Source organism: Anarhichas minor, unplaced genomic scaffold, assembly GCF_050575085.1.
Source record: "Anarhichas minor isolate MPS153535 unplaced genomic scaffold, ASM5057508v1 ptg000054l, whole genome shotgun sequence".
Taxonomy (NCBI): Eukaryota; Metazoa; Chordata; class Actinopteri; order Perciformes; family Anarhichadidae; genus Anarhichas; species Anarhichas minor.
Genome location: NW_027466500.1, coordinates 1,025,170 through 1,047,429, shown reverse-complemented (window position 1 = coordinate 1,047,429; position 22,260 = coordinate 1,025,170). Strand labels below are relative to the sequence as shown.

At 41.8% G+C, this 22,260-nt stretch overlaps 1 protein-coding gene across 1 annotated transcript; it reads left to right on the top strand.

Annotated features, from left to right (window-relative positions):
• Positions 1-1,366: 1,366 nt before the first annotated feature.
• LOC142931808 (methylated-DNA--protein-cysteine methyltransferase-like) lies at positions 1,367-21,125 on the top strand. Its single transcript, XM_076075910.1, has 5 exons — positions 1,367-1,445; positions 3,832-3,980; positions 12,802-12,962; positions 17,358-17,497; positions 20,350-21,125. The coding sequence occupies exons 2-5, from the start codon at positions 3,844-3,846 to the stop codon at positions 20,476-20,478; spliced, it is 567 nt and encodes a 188-aa protein (XP_075932025.1). The 5' UTR covers positions 1,367-1,445; positions 3,832-3,843; the 3' UTR covers positions 20,479-21,125.
• Positions 21,126-22,260: the final 1,135 nt, after the last annotated feature.

The window sequence follows — 22,260 nt, the reverse complement described above, 5'->3', positions numbered from 1 at the left end:
AATTGTCTGGCCACTGAATGCAGCATTAAAATGATTTCAAACAGTATGGCTCAGAAGATCCAGCAGAGGGGGCTGCTTACTGCAATCATATGCTGATTAATTGAGCTTGATTCTCCTCATGCTGCGAACATAAGTTGTCCCACACTGTAGGCTACATGTTGGTATGTGGGTAAAGGTTACAAGGCTTTATCGAAGTCACCTTTTACCACAGGTAGCCCTTCACACCATTTTTGATGAACATTAAGAAAACATTGATTTTCTGATTATGCCTCATCAAGCCTATATCAAACTAGGTTATGTTCATTTTTATTAATTGTGCATGTTTCTCTCTAATTAGCTAATGAGAGACAAAAAGCAGGTTTAGAGCAGAAAAATGCAAATGACTCTTAGAAAATAGCACAAAAAAGTAAATGGCAAGGCTGAGAATCATCCTTCATTGAAATGTCAGAGATAAATGGCTCAAATGTCACATCAATTAAAACGGGGGACAGTTAGTAGTTCATTAAAGAGAGAGCCATATTGCACCGTCGGGTACCGTTGCCAACCCTTACTATCTGGGGCAGACTGGCAGCGGGTCCAGATGGCACGGAAATCCTCACAGATTTCAAAATGGTCTCTGCAGGGGTGGCGTTTTCTCCCCCGCTCCCACCCTCACCACCGAGATGGGGTGTGGGCCACAGGCCCACGCCGGCCTACACATTCCAAACGGAGGCATGCAGAGAGCTGAAGGCACCACAGAAAAAAAACAAAAAAGACAAAGCTGCAGAGGACAACAGACACGTTTAAACAATACATGACTGATGCCACACACTTGGTCATAATCACAGAAATGTATGCTTCAGTTAAATCTATGACTGCTCCAGGCAACATAAGGCAACTTAAAACCGCATAAAACTCTAATAAAAAAATGCTGCCCCATGTGTTGTTCATAATAACACGGTGACTTTATTAGTCGGTAGCCAAATGTTATTGGTTGATAGCATCATAGGTGTTTTCTTATCCACAAATGTTATGCTTGGGACCCTGAATACCTCAGTGTCACTGGAGATACAGAATTGGATAAATGTCTCAGCTTTAAGTAGAGCGATAACAGTGTTTGACATTAATGTTCAAAATATGCTTCCGTTTTTTTATTCCTGCTGTAAAAATATCAAGCAAATCAAATATCTAAATCACAACCATTACTAGTCTTCTGTGTACTGAGGCCCCTGAAGGACCCCAAATCCCAACTTGAGACCCATAAGACAAGCCTTCTGTGTCTGTCCCTGGCAGAGGGGAGGGGCGGGGACTTTATAACGGCCAATTACAGAGCAATGGTTGACTTTAGCCTCTTGTGATTGGCCGACTCGCCCACGCCGTCTGGAGAAACAGGAAGAGACTTTCTGCTACGTTTGTTTTGCACATGGAGTAGAAGCGGACGCCGCACGGACGCAAACGGCTTCATTGTAAGCTACTGAGTTAATTTACAGTGTCTAAATCAGTTTTACAAAGCCTCACACAATGTGCAGTTCAAGTGTTATCCGTATACTCTCATGCTATCGAGGGTTATCTTTAGAGTAAATCCGTGCCTTCAGGTACCAACCTCCGTCCATCTTTTCGACATTTTAAGTGCTCGCTTAATTTGAAAAGATGTATTCTAACTAGTGTTATGACACTTCTCTCAAATCACTGCGCCAGGCTTTGCCCACGTTTCGGCATCGATTTCCTCACATTTAAAATCCCGCACACTATAAGCGCACGTGTTGCATTTGCGCAGCCACAGCGCGCTTTCTACTCGATTAGGTTTGACCAGGAACTAGTGTGATGAGAAACGAGTCAAATGATGGACGAGCGCGAGGACGCTGCCAGTGATTTTTAACAACACAAGCTGCTTATTGTTTGTTGTTCCTCACCGTGAAAGAGCCGGGTAAACACCCTAGCATTCAAGTAGTCACTTAGACCAGTGTACTGCACCGAAAACGGCACAAAACATGATGGCGCTATTTTTAATCAGCGTAGACTATTAGCCAAGGCCATTACTGCCGAAGTCCATTATTCTATCTATGAGTCTATTACTAGCTTGCTAAATGGCAGCCAGTGTGTTCAGCGCTTATCCAAAGTGCACTGTACCATTGTTTGGCTCAGAAAATTCTCGCCTTTATTGTCAGTTCAGGCAAACCCCCGATGAATACAGTGAGAGCTGCAAGAGTAGAAACAAGAAAGTTGAAGCAGACGCATTTGTGATCGCATACCGTGACAGATGTGGTGGGGTGTGTATGTGAAGAGGGGGCAACAAAGTCTATATGAAATACTGTAAATGCATGACTACTTTTTTTTTATCACATAACCTTTGTTTAATCTAAAAATATATATATAGTTCTGTATCTATTCTGAAATTAAAAGTACAGGCTGCACTAAGCAGTGCAGGGTTTGTATTTGTATTCATTGTGCTTTTGGGGGCTGCAACTATAAGATTATTTGAATCGTAGATTGCTCTATAAAATATCAGAGAAGAGTTTAAAATTACTTCACAATTTCCTCAAGCTCAGGGTGACGCTAACAGCCGCAAACCCTCACCTTGCTCTCACGCCAGACAAAGAAAAGCAACAATTCCTCACATTTGAGAAGCTGGAACTAGGTAATGTTTAGTATTTATTTTTTTTTTTTTACTAGAATAAATAAATAAAATGATGAATTGATTATGAGGATAGTTGCCAGATTGTGATTAATCGGTTAATTATTATCTAGTTTTGTTGCTTGATTAAGTACCTAGTCTACAAGACTGCATCTAGTTTAAAGCACATTCTGAAACTGCATTTATTATCTGAGTACATCCTCTCAAATTTGAGGATTCTCTACTTTTTACTGTTTATTAATTTGTAAACTAAATATATTTTGGTCTTGGACTGCTGGTCGGACAAAACAACACGTGTGAAAATTGCCACCGTGGACTCTGGAAACCTGTGATGGACATTTTTCTCTATTATACTCTATTTACATCTTATGGATTAAACAATGTGTTTATTAATCGCGAACATAATCAGCAGAATAACGGATAAATGAAAATAATCAGTTGCGGCACATCACACAGCAAACGTATGAGTTGAAATATATGGATGTGAATAACACGCACTATTAAAAATGAAAAAGACAGAGAGAGCGATATTGTATTTGTACCCTTTAGACACTTTTTAGATCAAGGTTTCGGGAAGGAAAGGTTTCCTTGGTTGAAACTCTTACAATCAATGTGACCTTTATTTATTATAACCCCCATCTCTCAAAAACTCACATATAACATAGTCAATCATCTCTCCTTCCCTCAAAGTAAAAATAAAAAAGGAACTGCTGTCTGGTTATTGCCAGTATCCATCTCAGTCGTCAGAAAAGCTGCACGTTTTTGCTGTTGTTAAGGGCTGGAAACCAGAATCCCATCGGAGTTGCACCCTGAGGAACAAATTTAATGCTAGAAAAACATCCCGACCATCAACCAAAAATGACGGATTGAAAATAATGTCGAGCTATCTTGGGAATCCCCCACCAGACAAGGGAACAGACTGCATTGTTTTTCTCATTTATGTGATATATAGAACAGAAAGAGGGGAAAAAATGGGCGATTTATTGGTTAGATAGGCGTATTCCTTTCCATGCACAAAAGAAATATTGGATAGTAATGTTGGGATCAAGTCACATCATGACATTGTTTGGAGGCTAGGTGTTCAAATATGTAAGTCATCATCCGTTGGTGGCCTGCTAGGTTTTCAATAGATCATTCAATGCAAATGGTGTGTGGGAAATTGTGAAAGTTGCCACATGAATATGTCAATGAACGGCGTGTAATTTGTGCTTCCTTAGCCGGGCAGCGAGATGAAGAAGCAGAGGGAGAGCCAGTGCACTCAGAAGACCATCTCATTGCTGAGCCCCCTGGGGACGATCCAAGTCAGTGGATGTGAGAATGGTGTGCACACCATCCAGATCCTAATGGATGTCGCACCTGCTGAAAGGTACTGTACAACAGCCGGGCTGGTGACGTGATAAACAAAGGTGTGAAATTTACAGGCGGACAGAATCCACGCCTGTGATGGAGTGCCCCCATTCCTCATTGGAAGCAGGGCATTTTTGTAGATCCCACAAGAAATATCCTGGAGAAAGTTGGGCAAATATGAGCAGGCAGTAGAAATATGAGGGGCACTAGAATACAGTTGGGCTTGAAATTAGATTTCTGATGGCATGTGGTTGTGATTCTTCCTGCAGTATATTTGAAATTTCAGAAAAATAACTTGTTTATTACCCACAAGGGAGTTGATTATAGCTGATGTCTGTAGGGTCAGCAAAGGCCATTGGGAGCATGGACTGCTCGCTCCTGTTTATTTATGTTCCCTCCAAGTTGTATGCAGTAGTTCCGAGTGTCAACCGGCACTCTGAAATGTAATATGTGATTGCATTTCATGCCCTGCCCATCCCTCAAAATTGTTCGAATGTTGCCAGTCTTACTGGAGCGATTGAAACTGATTAAACTCGGCGCTAATAAGTACTTATTCCTGAATTTTCCAGGTCCACATCCTACATCTCAGATTAGTTTTGATTAGATCGAAATTAAATATCCATGTATCCGCAGATTCGCATTTGATAAACTTGAATGGTTTGGGAAATTAAACCATTTCCAAATGCACCCGGATAGGAAGTTATCCTTTTGGAAATGTATGTTCAGACTCTAATTTATGGAAACCCATTAATGACCGTGTATATTCTACCTCAACATGTGTTTCCTTCCTGACTGTCTGCTATTTCCTCAAATTCATCAAGCAGTAAAAACATTCCACTTGTTGTTAATGAGTTGAAGTGAGAAAATTAATAATATGGAATTTTGATTATGGAAGATGTCCTGTAACCATGCGCAAGCACCTTTCTCCGTCTCCTTGTGAACAGGGTTTAATTTGTGTGTTCAGGTTCAGTAGGAATATGCAAATGAATTTAATGATTCGCATCACTAGATCATTTCTCAGTTTAATATCATTTGCTGTGTCGGTCATAAGTGACGCTTTCGATCACACCGCTGTCTGTACGTTCTCAAAAGGTGTGAGCAAGAAATCATTAAACTAAATGTTTAGATGTTTATCTCGACCAGTTGAATACGATGTTATTGTCACAGGACTGGGGGACTAGAGCCACCTCAGATATATGGTGTAACACGATGTAAACAGGCATTAAGGGAGGCAAGATAAAGTGACAAAATATAGGCTTATCTTTGCAACCGGCTTTACATGTAGATCTCACAAAAGCCCGCCTGTAGCAGTAATAGTTCAAATCAGCCATTTCCATTGATTTATTTATGACATACTAAACAAGGCTCTCTCCAGCTTTGGATGTGGTGTGGTACAGGCTTAGGAAGTCAGTGTGATAAATGATCTCTAAGAGCATATTTTGGATAAGGGAAATAGATAACATCTATGCATAACATAAAGTAAAACCTACAGTGGTATATTTGTGAGCGAGTCACAGCTTTTGCAACTCTGTTTGCTTTCTATGTTGTTTTTTTTAGAATTCACCATATTGGTTGGTGCTGAACAGCCGGTGCAGCAACAAAAGCACGTGTGGCATTGATAGATAGTTATTGATAAATGCCATTATAGCTACATAAACGCCCTTGAAGTATTGCTTACACACCATGACCGTCAGCTCTTTCTAATAGAAACGTCTCAAGCCCCTTTTGCTTCCTAACTGATCTTAGGAACATTTCCTAAAATCAACCTCCTCTGCCAGTCTAACGACAGCCCTGAAGGCACCATCAGATGAACAAATTCATTACATCTCAACAACCCCTGTTGGGGCCCTACGCACCAGCCTCGCTGCTAAACAGCTTTCCCCCCCCCCCCCCCCCCCCCTTTTTTTAGTTTTTAGCATGGTCTCAGCGTTCACAGAGAAATGATACGCATTTTGTTTACAGGAGGTTACTATTATCTGAAATATGATGCTTCTTGCCTCTTTCACACAGAGCACAGACACATAATACAGAGGAAATCATAGAGTATTTTTTTTATTAGGGTGAAAAATGAAAAAACAGGGCTGGACTCCTGCCCCGAGACATTTTGTGAGCATATTATTTTACAATGCTTTGATCAATTTGTCTGTCAAGCTGGCTGAGATGTGGGGGAGCAGGGAAAAAGCAATTTAGCTTGTGAGGTCCTCAATAGAAATGTACTACAGGAGCCTGTGTATGACATGTTGCATTAGAACCTGAGTAGCCTTTATTGCCTGATAATGTCGCAAGGCAATGCTGATATCAATCACCTTTTAACAGCCGGTATGATGTTTTTTATGAAAAGAAGAAGAAGAAAAAAAAAAATAATGCATGAAGCATTTCTTGGAAAATAATTGATTTAATTCTGAGCGGAGGGATTTCTACTTTTAACAACATAAGATAAAAAAGAAAACAGGCACAAAATGTGCTAGAAGCTAAAAATTGTTAAGAACAAGCTTTGCATATGCTCCTATAGAAAATTGTAATTAATTTTACACGGATAAACATTCTCATTCTCCGTCTCATTAGCATATAGATATAAACAATATATTTGTGCATCTGAATTCCCAGCACACATGAGTCACGTGGTCTCCCTAAAATCCTAAGTGGCTAAAACCAAAAATTATCATTATACTTCCCAGGACATAAATCCCCCCCTTTTTTTCTCTGACACAAAGCCTTATAAATATGTGTCTGATTCTCCACATTGCACATTGTTTTTAGTTAATGATTTTCATCTGTTTGTTGTTGCTGTGATAGTGGGGAAATGCACCATATGCTCCGGCAAAAGACAAATGATTAGCAAATGAAATTCTGGACAGCTGTCTGACTGAAAGCGTTTGGTTGATAGCATTCTGCTACCATAATTAGCTTAAGCTTTGGGTTAATTAACTTTCTACCTGGATATGCATAATAATAGCATTCTGCAGAAAGCCAAGGAGCTTCCAGTATATCAGCAGCAAAAGGCTGCCTTTTTATTTTGTATTTCGGCTGCATATTTCAATTTCAAGAGGCGATTTAGCTCGGGAGCATCGTCAAATATTGTAGATTTTACTCCCCAAGCCAGATAATTCTGAAACAATAGAAGTGTATTATGTGGCAGAAATGCCATTTCTGAATGTAATTAAAGCGGATGAAAGCAATCACCAATTTTTAAACGCTTTTGTCTAGCACGAGGCCTACTTGTAAAAAAAATACCCATCAAGAGGAGAAAAGAGGCAAGAGAACCCCCAAGTCCTTATATAAGAGGCCTTTGAGACTGAAGTGAAGTACAACAGTAATTAGTCTTTTGTATGAATTTTTGCCGGCCATGCTCATGATTAGTTAAGCATATGAGAGGACTGCATGACTGCATTGGTCTTGAGGAGGAGGGTGTTAAAGTCTATTTATCACCAGTTATCCTCACAGCTTTCCATTATCACTGACAACACTGGATGGGGGCCTGAGAACAGCCTAATTGTTCTGAGGTGGAGTGTTTTTGTGTCAAACCCGTCACCTCAGTCACATTGGCATTCATAAGCAGCCAGACATTTTCCATCTATCTAGCCCTAATACCCAAGCTGTCACAACAGCTTTTACACACTACCAACGCTAGTGTGAAATATCTGAGGTGATGCATTTATCGTTTTTCTCACACTCGTGTAGTGTTGTGAATCAATGTCCTGGTTCACACTGAATAGCTTTATGGTAAATGTGTTCCCTGTTTGGGGCCTGTTTACATGATGTGCTCACACACCGGGAACCGTATCAACAACTTATTTTCTTTTTTTCCTCTATAATTTCTCTCTCCGGCTCTCTTTTCTCTCTCTCTTGTATGTGGTCACCTCATTGTAATCAATTAAAATGACTATTTTGCAATATATATATATATATATACACACGCAAGGCTGTGTGCTAAATAAACTGCTTACATTTGTAACTAAAATGCATTGTCATACAAACAGTGATCTGCTGAGATATTGAATGAAATCATCAATAAAGCAGGGGGGGGGGGGCTTTTTGCCGTAGTCCCTTTAGAAATGGTATGAATAATTCATTGTGTAATGATATTCAGATCATTTCTGTTCTATTTTTTTTTTTTTTTTTTTTTACTGCGGCCTTAGAATATTGTTTTGCATGTTGTGAAGTGCAGTACTCAGCTGCGTATTCATTAAGGTGCTGCTCCCACTGGCCCTTGGACCCATCTGTGCTCTACGTTTATGCCTCGATCTCTCGGGACCGTCCCAATCAGGCTGCATGTGCCATTTCCTGTGTAAACCAACACCTGTGTAACACACTACCTGTAAACCGCCCCACGCAGACGAGACGCTGACATTCACTCGGATGAAAAAAAAATCTGCAAATGTTGTGGTTTCTAAAGCAGATCCTCCAGGGTGAGGACGGGAGCCGAGCGAGAGTTCCCCTTCACTGTAGAGAAGCAGCTAAAAGCAGCTCCTGCAGTTTGTTTCTTTTCTTTTTTCCCCCGCTGTCGACCGGGAAGTTTTTCCGGCACGAGGGTTGCGCCGGTTTGTTTTTCGAACTTGATTGGATTCTATATCTGCAACATGCAGAAGTGTACAGTCTGTGACATACTGAGGCAATATGCAGAGAGATGATTCCGCTCTGACATCTTGGAGAGGAGTACGAGTCAATTATGCCCAAGTGTTGTTCTTGCTTATCTTCCTGCGGCACCAAACAAGGATTTAGTCAAGGATTTAGGGGTGAGGGGGCGGTGGTGGGGATCATGGTAAGCGGTTCACAACAAAACACTCAAAACTCCTGGGAGCGGGCACTGATTTAAAAATAAATTACAGAAGACGAAGCGCTAACACTCAAGGGCCCTCAGCAGTGCTGGCGTACACAGGTGAAGATTAGCCTCCTCGCTAATCAGAGGAACAAGGCAGTAATTTGCTCTGAACACAGACAGTAATTAGGACTTGGTGACACTGGATTCCCATAATGCCTTTGTGCTTGACGTGGTCAAATTTTGACAGAGGCTATCCATGCAGGGTCACTGTCCCTCCAGTCTCTCGGCCCTCTTCAGTTGAGGCTCTAAAAGGTCCCTGCAGTTACAGGGGATCCCTAATGTACTTTATGCCTTCCTCACTGGCTCCTTACCATTCGGGTAATTGGAATCTCTTACTATGGCACTTGAGAATAGAGGCTAAAAACACTATTTGAAACTGCTCAGTAGTCTGTTGTAGATAAACATTGCTGCGTCGGGGTGTGTGGATACACTACATAATGGAGTAAGAGTTAAGGCTCTGGTAATACACGCCTTCACTGACTCCTGTGGCTAGCCAGCTGGGAGAAGACCTAATTGTTGTGTGCTTTGTTGCCTACTCTGCAGTATTTTACCACCACCTTTATGTATTGGATTGAGTGTTGCGGCCTCTTCGGCGGACATTCGCTAATAAGAGTGGTTGGATATCTAGAGAGCAGTTTATCCGGCCGAGTTGCTTTTATTTTTGAAACGGTCGGAGCACGAATAGGAATAGGAAGCATTCCTTACAGCTTACCACTCCAAAAGCTCCCGACTTTAGTGCCGCGGTAGCCAGATAGGCATCTGAATGATCTTCAAATGGTTGAACGAGCTGCATTGAGCAAGTGGCTTACAATTGTATCACAGCCTTTGGCTCAGAGAACATCGGGATCTTGACATTCATAGAGACATGCTGTATTTTTTTTCCCCCTTTTTAGACAGTCATTTTAGGCTTTTTTCATGCTCTCTTGAGTCTTTGACGTCTCCGAGTTAAGTATCTGCAGCTATAAGGCCGAGGAAAAATATTGGACTGCTCTTGGCCTTTTCTATTTCATCCTCTGACCCGCCATGTTACCCATGATCGGTGAAGGAGAACTCTGGCAGGCTGTGTCAAAAGTGACAGCCGATCGAGTCAGGATGAGCGCCATCACGCTTCACAGGATGGAGGCATGAGTTCTGAGTTTTTCCCCTTTTTGTGCAATATACCATTACACCCTTCGCCAGATTCCTTTCAATTAGATCCTGTGGTTAACCTGTTTCATTCTTACGTCTGCAGCTGATAGAAAAAAGTCTTAGTGAAGTCTTGTGCAACTGCAGATACAGAATATGCCGAAGGAAATTGACAAATTTAATGTTGGCTATTCTGTTTTTTTTTTTTTTTTTGTTCCTTTGTCTCCTTTGATTGTTTCCTCCAGGATGAATGAAATAACCTCCAACATTATATAAATGCTCAATTCATTCTTTATATTAGAGTTGGGAAAATAGGTAGAACTGCAAATGACTCCCACTTTACGCAGCAATGATTTATGGTAATTGGAAATTGATTGTGACAGGAGCACAATATTAGACATTTTCTCAAATCTCAATCTTCTATCAAGGGAAATATTCTTTTTAGTGCGGCAGATCCTGGCTAGTTTGGAATTAGTTTCTTATTTCCTTACCTGTGATGAAATAGTAAACGCCTGAAGGACATTAAATAAATATATAATTTGAACTAGTCAAAAGATAATAAATAACAATTTAGCTTTAACCACATTTGAACTGTTATTCACAGTTAATGAAATACTGTTTATGATCCCTACTATTTATACTTCTTGGTTTTCAGACAGGGGATGGCAAATACTTTAAAACAATATAAAGATTGCTTCACTTTTTTGAGAGTTTCTTTGTAATAAGCCCAACATTTATCACACATCTCTTAATCTCTCATGTGAAATGCAGAGTTTCTAACGTGCCAGTCCGGACGCTATAAAGGTCATATGATTGCCGCTTTATTCGTAATTCATTGAAGCAACTGGAAATGTTGCCAGCGCAGGAGCTACATCTCCACTGCCCACATGCTCTTTAAAAACAATCCCCCATTGCACCTAGAGGTGACAGACTTCAGCCCGACTGATGTTGTTCCACTTTTATTTATTTATTTCGGTGTTGTTTACCGGCCATAACATGTACTGCATTGCATTAACTTTTACTACTGTCAATGTTGTATCGCTCAAAACACCTTTTGAAGCCGGGCACATACATAATGGAGGGCTGAGGGGAGAAGAAAATTAGCCACGGTGACAAGTCTGAAGTGTGAGCTGGAGGTCAAAGGTGCCCAGCCTTAAGCAAAGGTGCTCTAGCCTTTGTCCGGTAGATTGTAAGGGCCTGCGGGTCCAACAGGAACATTTCCACACACAATATCCCCGAGCTGTCAGTGTGCAGCGGCTGGAACATCCTCTCAGAGAGAAAGAGGGGCTGTGGAGGGGTAGAGGAGGAGGAGGAGGAGGAGGAGGAGGAGGAGGAGGAGGAGGTGATGGTGGTGGTGGTGGTGGAGGTGGAGGGAAAGGGGGGGGGTGTTTTAGAGAGGGAACAGTGGCCTGAAGATCCTTGCAGAGAGGTAGGGGGGATGGTGGGTGTGTGTCTGGGGGTGTAGGTGGTGGGGAGCCAAAAGAGCTGGAGTGGGAGGATAGAGAAATAGAGAGGGGGAAATGAGGAGGGAGAGCAGGGAGGGGGGGGGATGGAAGGGAAGGATAGAAAGGAGAGACAATGACAAGTAGGGGCTGGCTGGGCACTCACCCATGCCGACAGAGATTGCCATGAGCCATGGCCATTGTTTGAGCGGGTCTCAGCACAGGACCCGCTGGTGGGTTTGCGAGTTTTTTCGCCACTCAACTATAAACTGCTGTGTGGTTTATTTAGAAATGAGAGTATTTACACCTTTTACTGTATTTACACCCACTGTTAAACGGCACCCAGGAGATTTTCATCACACAGCCACAAACTAGCAGGCAGAGCGGTTCCCTGAAAACTGACCTGCTCAGTCATAACACTCCAGTAAACCTCAGCTTCACATGTCCAATATAAAACGTTGCTCAAACTGTGACCTGCAGAAGTGTAAAAACACTTTAGGGCCGTGTTGTTACGGCGGGCAGGAGAGAGACGGTCTGTGTGTTTAACAAAGTAAATGTCTATTATTAATACCATACAGGATAAGCCAATTTTGAAAAAAGGGGCACTTAAATGGTGATATTATTTATTTATAAGTCCTGTACACCAGTTAATGGAATTGGCGGCCTGCTTTAGATCCACAACACAGCTTGAGGTCCACTTTGCAGTAATGCACATGCTAAGAGAGGACCTTCCCAGTAGGGTCTTTAAGTGTCAAATATGGGTCAGTGTGCTTGCATTGACCTGGGGGGTGGTCAGCAGCGGAGAGAAATTCAGCTGTTAAGTGATGCCAACTCAACCATCGGCAAATTCCTCCAAGCATCTACTCATGCTAAGATGCGCGTCCAAGTGCAGTGCTTTGCTGGCCAGCACCGCTCTGGCCAAAAAAAAAAAAATCCATTTATTCTTGTCATGAACTATAAACTAGACCCAAGCAGAGTTAAAACTGTTGTTAACGGTGTGCTCTTGACCTTTTTTTTTTTTTCCCATAAGATCTGCAAGACTTTTGAAAACTTTCTTTTGTTCAGAAAGTGGTTCTGCTTCCTTAAAGTTGTTTGAAATAAACTGTTAGCGCCGTTCCTTATGACCCGACAATGTTTCCTTTCATACTCTATCATGCTGCACTTCATAAAAATATATATATATCGACTGTACCAAATGTCTTTGTGTTTTCTGTCTTTCACAGCCCACTGACAGGAGCACCGGCGAAACGTGGAACTTTAGATTTTAAACACGTCTCGATTAACACCTTTAGTTTCACTCTTGCAAATGATGCCATCTTGCATCTGTCACCCGTTGGCATGTTATTACACTCTTGTGACATATTTGAGCACTATTCAACCAAGAATTGGGTATTATGATCGCTCCTCTGATCCCCACCTCAACTCCCCATCCTGCCTTGTATCCCTCGCAGGAGCAGTGAGGCCCCCCTGAGCCGCGTGGTCAACGATAGCCCGGCAGAAATGAGCCCCGAGTTGCAGCGCTGCGTCGAATGGCTCCAGGCGTACTTCAGTGAGCCGCAGACCACTGGGAGTCTCCCGCTCCCTGCCTTTCACCACCCCGCCCTGCAAGGAGGTCTGTCATGGATAAATATTTGCAGAGCCATGACTGGGATCAGGCTTTCACTCTTAATTGTCAGTTACATCACTTACACTCACTGGCTCACTGTGTTATAATGAAGTATTTTATGGCTGAGAGAGAGAGAGAAAGAGAGGGAGAGAGAGAGAGCGGAGGAAAAGCGAGTGAGTGGGTGAGCGAGAGGAGAGAGAACAGAACACAGAGCTGTAACTTGGTTCAGTAATCTGTGGCAGCTCTTACCACGCGTGTTAGTCTTGGCAAGCTTTTCTATGATTCTTGGCACATTCTTTGAAACTGATCGAATTCCACTCTTGACATTTTCAGACAGGAAGCCTTTTTTTATTTTATTTTTATTTTTTTATCACCGACAACATGTGAATGGTGGTAAAGTTTGAATGAGCTTATTGTTGGCTTGACCAGTCACCTAGGACGAGTAAAATGAAAGCACCCCGAAAAATTGACAATTAGGGTCCTTTCAACTGGTAGTTGTGACTGCGCAGTGAATGATTGAGGGCGCTGAGGAAAAAAACGAGGAATTAATTATCCCTGGCGCTTTTTGTTTTGAGGAAACAAACAATACTCGCAGCCTGACAACTCACTTTTGAAATTGCAAACTTATTGCCGTTTTCAAGCAATTAGAAGCTATTTCTTTGTCACACTTGCATTTTAACCTAAAGATTTCCTGAAGTGCTCATTTAGACCCAGAAGCACACCTACACAGGAAGAAAAAAAATAGTTTTAATATATGCATTTAACAATCGTGCCTCTTTTCCCTTGCAATCAGGCCTTAGTTGCTCTCTAATTTCATGCAGATCTGCAGTGGTTGAGTGATGGCATTTTCAATGAGCAGGTACTCCATCGAGACCCTGTATACAGCTATGAGTCCCACGCTCCCGCAAAGGCAATGCAGAAATACATCAGGACCAATTACGATATCAACTTTCAGTGTGATTCCCTTCGCCACCAAGTGCTTGTGTACCAGCCCCAGGCTCTTTCAAATCGCATCTCATCTGAAGTCTTTGGGGTTTTAATTAAATTTCAGGATAGATGGAATTCTTCATTAGTACCTGATCTGAATAGGTGATTGTGCTGTGTTGCACCTCTCTCCCTCGCCTGTTGTTTTGGGGCTCAGTAAATACAGGGTTTAGGCTTGGATTGCTCTCAGTAGTCAGAACCATAGGCCACGCCGGTGTAGAAATGTTAAATGTGAGCATCGAGAGTATTTGTCTTTGGAGGGGAGGAAAATAGGTTTCTTTTTTTTTGCTTGTTAACTCACAAATATTAAGGATTCGTTTTTTTTGCCTTACTGCTGTACAAATTCCTACTCGATCCAGTCAAGCAGCCGCTGCCTGCCTGGGAAAAAAAAATAAAATGTTTAATCAGGTCATTACAATCTGTGGCAACCAACTTTTGTTTGCTCAGTTATCTTGTGGGAGAACCTGAACGCGACAGCGCTCTCGCAGCACTTGTCATGTAATATTGAGTTGTGACCTTCACTTGAAGTGTTGCCATGTTTATTTACACATTTCTGACAAAACAAGCCACTTTTCATATTAGCTGTCACGATATACCTGAGCAACAGAGGTGACATGAAAGGAGATGCGAGGTGCAGTTTTTCTATACTGTCTGACTGATTGTCATGTGCAAGATCACACGCAAGTTGGGCCGTTAGAGGTAGAGGAATGGCGCGTACGTGCGTACGTGCGTCGTGCTCATTGAGCTCGTGTTTGTGCACGCGCGTTTGCCCCCTCCAGAAAAACACAGACACCATCATGGGTTCTCAAAACGATGCATATTCTTATCTCATTAATTATACATCCATATGTAACAGACGAGAGGATCTTAGTCTCGGTAAGCGGCACAGGGAATATGCAGGGAGGGGGGGAAGGCAAAGGAGGGGGGGAAGGGCGCTCTTCAAAGCCCAAATGACTGTGTTCCTGCAGGAGGCTGAACCTCCCCCTGTGCACAGCACAGGGCGAGATGAGACGCTCACCAGGACTCGCCCCTGTGATGTGGAGAGGAATTAGGGAAATGAACGTTTTCAGAATATCGAATAATCAGAGAATCATCAGCACCCCGTCAGCCTTCAAAAGTATGGATCCCTCAAGACTCAAGAGACACTTTGACTGGGAGTCAAAGTCTTCCCTCCCATTAGACACAAAGGATAATGAGGTAGCTGCATATCCACTATTGTCTTCATATTGTCACAATCATATCAGAGGTGGCTGTCAGCTGAAAGTCATCTCTCCAAATCTATCATTAGCTGGGCTGATGGAATTCAGTTTACGCCCGTTGTTTATTTCTTCTTTTAAATTGCTCTCGTATACAAAATTATGAGCAAATCAATCATATATGCCAATACATTCATAATCGCTCGATCTGTTCGATTTTACTGCGGCTCAATCCGCCTCCGCCTCTGCCTCTGCAGTGGCCCTATCACCTGGCCTCATGGTAGGTAATGACCTGTGACATAATTATGGGATGTCTGTAAACATGTAAGTGCTTCCTCTCAACTTTTATTTAAACAATTGACATCACTACACCCCGATCTAAAGAGGGTCCTGACCCCCAGACACAGCGTATTAGGCTCTTTATGAAGTATGGGGCTGGGGGACTGCTCTCCAAATCATTGCTGGTCACCTCGAGTGACCCGCATGAAGTCTCTGTCACTAACACTGATGAGGGCAAAGTTCTTTAACCTCTGTAGCGGCAGATAAAAGCGCAGACACTTGTTTTTTTTTTTGGTCCGGAACTGTTGGAGATGTGAAACCTTACAGGAAAAATAAAAGCTGCTCTGGATTTATAAAAGTATAAACGGCCCCGTAGCTTGTTGCTTGTCGGCGAAAGTGCTCAGCAGCGTCTGCTGGCTTGACACCGACTCTGGGTGTTTGTCAATAACGTTTGCATCAACAGGGATTTGACATAGCCATAGTCTGGGCAAGTTGTCATCTACCAGCCGGTGGTGACGAAAGCGATATCAATATGTATCACGCACATCATGTGGCCAAATCTGAGCTTTATGAGGGAGAATAATGCATAAAAGAAATTTCAGGGGTGTATCTTATCTCCTCATAACATTAAGTCTGTCTGCGTAAGAGCCCGTCATCTCGTTGACAGCGTGATTATTACCTGAAAAATTATTAAACAGTACCTACGGGCCTTGTTCAAGACAAAGAACTCACATGGGTGCGCATCAATCAAATATATCCCCTTTAGGTTTTACACTTATTCCCCCCAGTTTAGGCAAATTGCCTTGTTCGCGTGGCTTTGTGTAGCGGAGAGTGACTATAAGGTAGCGAGGGAGCCTGGGGAGCAAAGGATGTTCACTCTGTAGAAGAGAGACAGGGGTGTGACATGTTTTCACACAATGCCAATTTAGAGGGATTTCTCATAGATCACTTGTCATGTGCTCTCTTAGACCATATAAATGAGAGAGAATGGGAGATCACTAATTGAATTTTCATGACTGAGTACATGTATGTACTGGAAGAAGTTCACCCCCTCCTGATAACGAGACTATTGTTCCCCATCTTGTTCTCTGTGCAAAAAAGAAAGTGTTGTTCACTTGCTTCACGAGCTCACTGCATCGATGTCTTGAGGTTTTCGAGATGCTTCAAATAGGTTTTTCCCTCTTTTTTGCCTCTCAGTCACTGCCTGGTAATCCAGAAAGAAAAAGATAATGCTACTGCTAAAGTGCTAATGAAATCAAAGCCGTTAATGTGGTCGGTTAAGCTGCGGATGATTTGAAGAATTCCGCCATTTAAGTGAAGATGATATAATGAATCTACTCTGAATAGAAAGCAATTAAAAGGACAAATTGGTCTGATTAACCTCAAAGTCATCCCACTGCCACAAATGGTGTGCAACATTCAAATTATTATTATTAAAAATCTGGAGCAGATTTGCAGTCTTTTTGGCCTCTCTTAATCCTTTTAAATGAAGGAGCGAACTTTTTTAATTTTAGCTGTGACCTTTCAAAGCATAACCTAGATTTTTCTGCCATGGAAATAATTTTCTCACATCAGCGTCTGTAGCATGTTAATACTAGTTCTAAGGTCAAATTGAGGGACTTCTGTGTATTTAGTTGTTAATGAGTATTGTAAAGTTCTACAGAGCCCCTTGGAGGAAGAATTGGCCCTCAAACATGCAGTTCGACATGATGAAAAACCATTAAGTTGATCAAAAAAAATGTAGTGATGTCTCAAACTTTTGATTTAAATTCAAAACACCAGTTTATTTCAAAGGAGTGTAAAATCTGCGTTGTGCTAAAGTGTTGTCTTGTTGTCGGCAGCCTCTCAGGCAGCTGTCTGATTAAATGAGGGACTCCCCTCTTCCTCTGTTCTCTCCGTCTGTCTCTCGCTCTTCCTCTCTGTCCTCTGCTTTGTGGCGAAGACGCATTCACCAGCCGCGTGTTGCAGACACTTCTGAGGGATGTGAAGTTTGGAGAGACGGTCTCGTACAAGCGCCTCGCCGAGATGGCGGGAAACCCCAGAGCGGTGCGGGCAGTGGGAGGGGCCATGAGGAGGAACCCGGTGAGTGCTGCTGGCATTGATTGACAGGCTTCTCTCTGACTTGCTTTATTTAGCCAGATTGGGAAACTCATCATTTCTATTATAATCTTTTTTTAATGACTTCATGAACCTGCATGTTGTAAGCTGCCTTTAGCCAAAGGTTAATTAGTCATTTTACCATGACATCACTTCCAGTATGAAATATAGAGCTGCAACGATTAGGCAATTCATTTGCAAATGTTTCGATAACAGTTGCTTTTGAGTCACTTTTCAGCAATAATTCTGGTTAATTAAAGCTACTAAAATGTAAAGATGTTTTTTTTCTCTGTTTAGGGTAATTGTAGAATTGTCACCTTGGAAACTGTTTTCTGATGTTTTATAGACGTAACGATTAAATCTGGAAGGTAGTCAGCGGATCAAACGGTAATTAAACTAATCATCAGTTGCATCTCCAATTAAATATTCATAAATAAAAAAACAACACATGGTTTGCAATATATTTTAAGGTTTTACATCAATATGTTATGTTGTAATAATGCTGAATTAATAAGTCTACAAATACAGAAAAAAATCATAAAAAGACCGATGTAATCTATTCTGTATGTAATAGATTCTCTTCATATATATAAAGTGATGACACAGATTTTCATTCCATCTGTTTTGTATCATTTTCTTGAAGAGCACTGCCTACAACAAAGTACTTGTGTACTCCACCTGAGTTTTTAAATACAATAAGTCTCCGTGATGAAGGATATGTAATGTAAACTGTAGGTGTGTTTCGAATATGAGCAACAGCGGAACGAACGCCTCCCTCTGAGAGCGGCGGAGAAGTACACGTCTACCTACAGCACAATTTGAAGCCCACACCTTTTGTTCCTGTTCCTGTCTTTGCTGGAGATGTTCGCTGCAAATCTCCGATTCTTGCAGGAAACCTGGCCCGCATCATTTTGCCCATGAATCCACTGTGTACAAAATGGAGAGCTAGAGGGCAAGTGGTGTGTCTTCTTTTGATCAAACCCTTTGATCAAAGCCCGTTTAGCTCTGCCCATGTAGTGCTGTGGGCACCACCGGTGTGCTCTGTGAGGCAGAGAACACTTCTTGTACAGAAAGTGCAGCCGGTGAGATGCTCTCCCCCACATGTGCAGTGAAATAGCTTGTGTACATCCTCATCTCAGTACCGGGCTTTTCCTCCGACACTGTTTTTCTTATTAAAGTAGGAAGAAAAGTAATTTATGATCATTAAAATTAATTTGAAAGACAGAGTAAATGCAAATAAACCACAAAAAAAAAGTGTGTTTTTAATACTACGCACTAGTTTCTTCATAGGCTTTGTATATGACATTAGCCAATGGCGTTGCTTGTGGATGGCTGTATAAAAGCTCTCAGTCTCGTGTTTTACAGACATTTCTGTCCTTTTGTCAGGGAGCCTGGGAGCCTGAGCCCTCAGCTCCTGATACAGATCCAAAGTCAGATTGTCAGTGTCAATTACTTGTCAGTAGCGCTGCTCCACTCAGGCTTCAACTGTGAAAAGCTCAGTGTGCTCAATCGATCCTCGCCTCTCTGTGGCACTTCTTCTTCACCAGGATTTGAGTATTGATAAGCCTGGCGTAGTGCTCTTTCCCCCCCCCCCCCAAGTGAAGAGGCAGATCCGCAGGCCTTGAGGGTACCCTGCTCTCCCTCCAAACCCGGGGAACAGTATTGATCCGAATACTCGAGCAGTATTTCTCTGTCTGCAAGGTTAATCTGGGGCTCGGAAAGTTTTATTGCTGTTGATATGGGAGCGGGTTTAATGATGGATTTGAACTGAAACACACTGCATGTCCAACTTTTATCGAAAAGGCTGGAGGTGCAGCCATCAGGTCCCGGATAACTTTGTTCAACTGGAGAATTATAGTCACAGCGCAGCAGTAGTTGGGATGTTTTTGTACTTCGTGTAACAAGTAACAACGAGGGCAACATCAAGAATATTTGAAAAGGAATCATTGCTGTGACTCCTTCCAACCATTGCCACTCGTCTTGTTCTGAATTCACAATGATCGAAGTGTTTTGGGCTTGCTTGTTTAATCTTTCTCCAGCCATTTAGTTTACAAAGAACTCAGGACCCCCCCTGGCAGTCTTCTGCAACAAGAGTAAACGCTCCACCGACTTCCTCTTTTTAATGATCACAGGGTTATCAGATCTTAATGTTGACACCCTCTCGATTGAATATTCATCCTGCTGGTGTTTTTGCCCATTAATTTTTGATTGCTTCTTTGCTTTACACTATTAAAGAGTAAAAAAACATTTATACCCAAAGACTGAGCCATCACCCTGAATGTGGATTTGTGCAGGATCAAACCAGACACTTCTGGTGTGACACTTTGTTTTCATGCGGTGCATGAACATAAAAAGCAACCACAAGAAAAAAAGTGCAGATTCATATTTTCTGCACGTTGGTTACTTTTAAGTCGCACCGTTTATGTGGTAAATCAGAGATTCTTTCATACATAATACATATCAACATCTCCAACTCTTGTGTTGCTGTGACAATAAATGTCAACCTGAGAACAAGAAAGCAGTAAAGCTCCAATCTGTATTTCTTCTTTTTTTTTTTAACATTAGTTTTTTAGTAACGCGTCACAGTTTAATGGTAACAGTACTGATCCTTCATGTCATTTATATTTTTAAAGTTTAAAACATGTATACTGAAAAGTTGCTTTCTGCAGCCTCCTTTCTGAATTCATAAATTGGAAGAAATGTAACTCTTTGTTTTAAAGAAAACATTTTAAAAGTGTCCCTGTTTGCGTGTACGATTGTTCTTGTGTAATACTTGCAGAACTTCAACATGTTTATTTCCTCAGAGTTGAATTTTCTCTCTGTCTTGTCTGTGCCAGGTTCCTCTCCTCATCCCCTGCCACCGAGTCATTTCTAGCAGTGGACAGAGTGGGCCGTACATGAGCGGCAAGGGCAACCATCTCAAACAATGGCTGCTCACCCATGAGAGGCAGAGAAGCGAAGGCTAAAGCATGACAGAGGCCAACTGTCCTTCATTCAGTACACACACACACACACACACACACACACAAGGCCAGGATTTTTTTTTTTAACAACGCAAAACAGGGCCATAAAGTTTAGCGCGTTTGGCACACTCGGTGGAACAACTGGAGCTTCTTGTCGATTTTCAGTTTATTCTTCTTTTTTAAAATCTAAGAATAGAGATGCTGCATTGTTAATGTGATACAGAGTTGTTGCAGAATTAGAATGTACAAAAATAACTTAAACAGAGAACAGTAGGAATTACAAACATATGCTCCCGTGGGTCTCCGTTGCGTTTGCCAGATAGTGCTGGAATGGTTTTTCTAAAGAATTATTATTCCCTTAAAAATATGTCTCTTGCATTGTTGTTGTTGTTGTTTTTTTTCCGAAGCAGAATTAGTCTTTGTACCTCTCGTTGGTTTTTTAATTTCCTGCCAAGTGAATGCTTTGTTCAACATCCAGTTAAAGGCTCTGAATTTTACTGCTACAAAGCTTTGTAGTGAAGCATTTGTTTTGTCTTCATTTAGATCTCATTGTTTGCTCGAGCCTTATAATCCACCTAGAGTGGAGATGTCGTATGCATTATATACCGTACTTTTGTTGTGTTTAAATAAATGCATCTCAAAATGTCAAATCGTGCCTTTTCATCATTTTAATTGCATTTAATTTAAAAATTGATTCCATGTAGCGTTCACTCAGTTCAGCTCATAATTAATTATGCTGTATGTCTTCTCCTCACTGCAGCTCTGGATGTCAGAGCTCCTTTTTTTTTTTATTTCTGAGTAGTGTTTTCCATTAGAGGGCAGTACAGAACGGGAAACAGAAATCAACATTTCAACCTTGAATTCATCCTGCACATTTAATCTGTAACTTAAATGTTTATATGTTGTTTTATTTTCATCACAACCCAGTTTAATCCCTTTGGGATAAATTATTCTCTCTTGAAACGACCATATGGAGAGGGCAGCCGTGGTGGCGTGTGTTTAGAAATAGCAGCGGCTTTAATTGAATATGTCCTTTACTTTTATTTTCTACATTTTCTCACGATGATCTGCTGTAACATTGACAGTTTAGTATTTTTTTCCCCCAAGTTCTTGAACAGACTCGTGCAGCCCCAGAGTGACCCTTACTTGCTCATAGTTATTATTTTTCACTTCAGCCCAGGTAGCCTAATAATCCACCCTCCAAAATAACCTCGAGTCTAACCTTTACAGAACCAATTCAAGTGGCCCGCTCGCTGAATACATTTGAACTTTGCTGCATTTTTGAATTTCTTATCCGATCGGCTCCTTGTGGCCGTCTTGCCGTGCTGCTGGACTCACTTACTCTGCCGTTGGAGCACCATCGCAAGCGTATAGATGTTGAGGCAGCAGACAGGCAGATGAAGAATGAGACTCAGTCTGTGGTTTCACAGAGGGGCTAATGATGCCTGTGGTGACTTCAGGCTACAGTCAGCCCCCTAACGAAGGGAGCTGTGACACAGCCACAAGGGGTCCCATTTAAGCCAGGCGCACTCTGAAGTGCACTGTAAGCACCCTCCTTTTTTTTTTTTTTTTTTTTTTTTCTCGTGGATAAGTAAATTCTATGGAATGCTGTGAATTTCGCAGCCGGAGAAACTGATGTCTGTAGAGGTCTGAGCCTGATGTTGAAAAACAAGTCCAGCATCAGAGCTTCAAACATGCTGCCAGTAATTGGCCATGTAATTGCTTAGCTACCCAAGGAATCTCTTAAAGATAATTCAAAGCTTTTTATTTTCTCAATTTTTACAT

What these genes read in the sequence shown, in the direction of transcription:
- LOC142931808 (XM_076075910.1), top strand. Translation starts at nt 3,844, where the DNA reads ATGAAGAAGCAGAGGGAGAGCCAGTGCACTCAGAAGACCATCTCATTG. An exon ending in CCACCCCGCCCTGCAAGGAG is followed by an intron (nt 12,963 to 17,357) that starts GTCTGTCATGGA and finishes TTTGTGGCGAAG; the next exon opens with ACGCATTCACCAGCCGCGTG. An exon ending in GGGCCATGAGGAGGAACCCG is followed by an intron (nt 17,498 to 20,349) that starts GTGAGTGCTGCT and finishes TGTCTGTGCCAG; the next exon opens with GTTCCTCTCCTCATCCCCTG.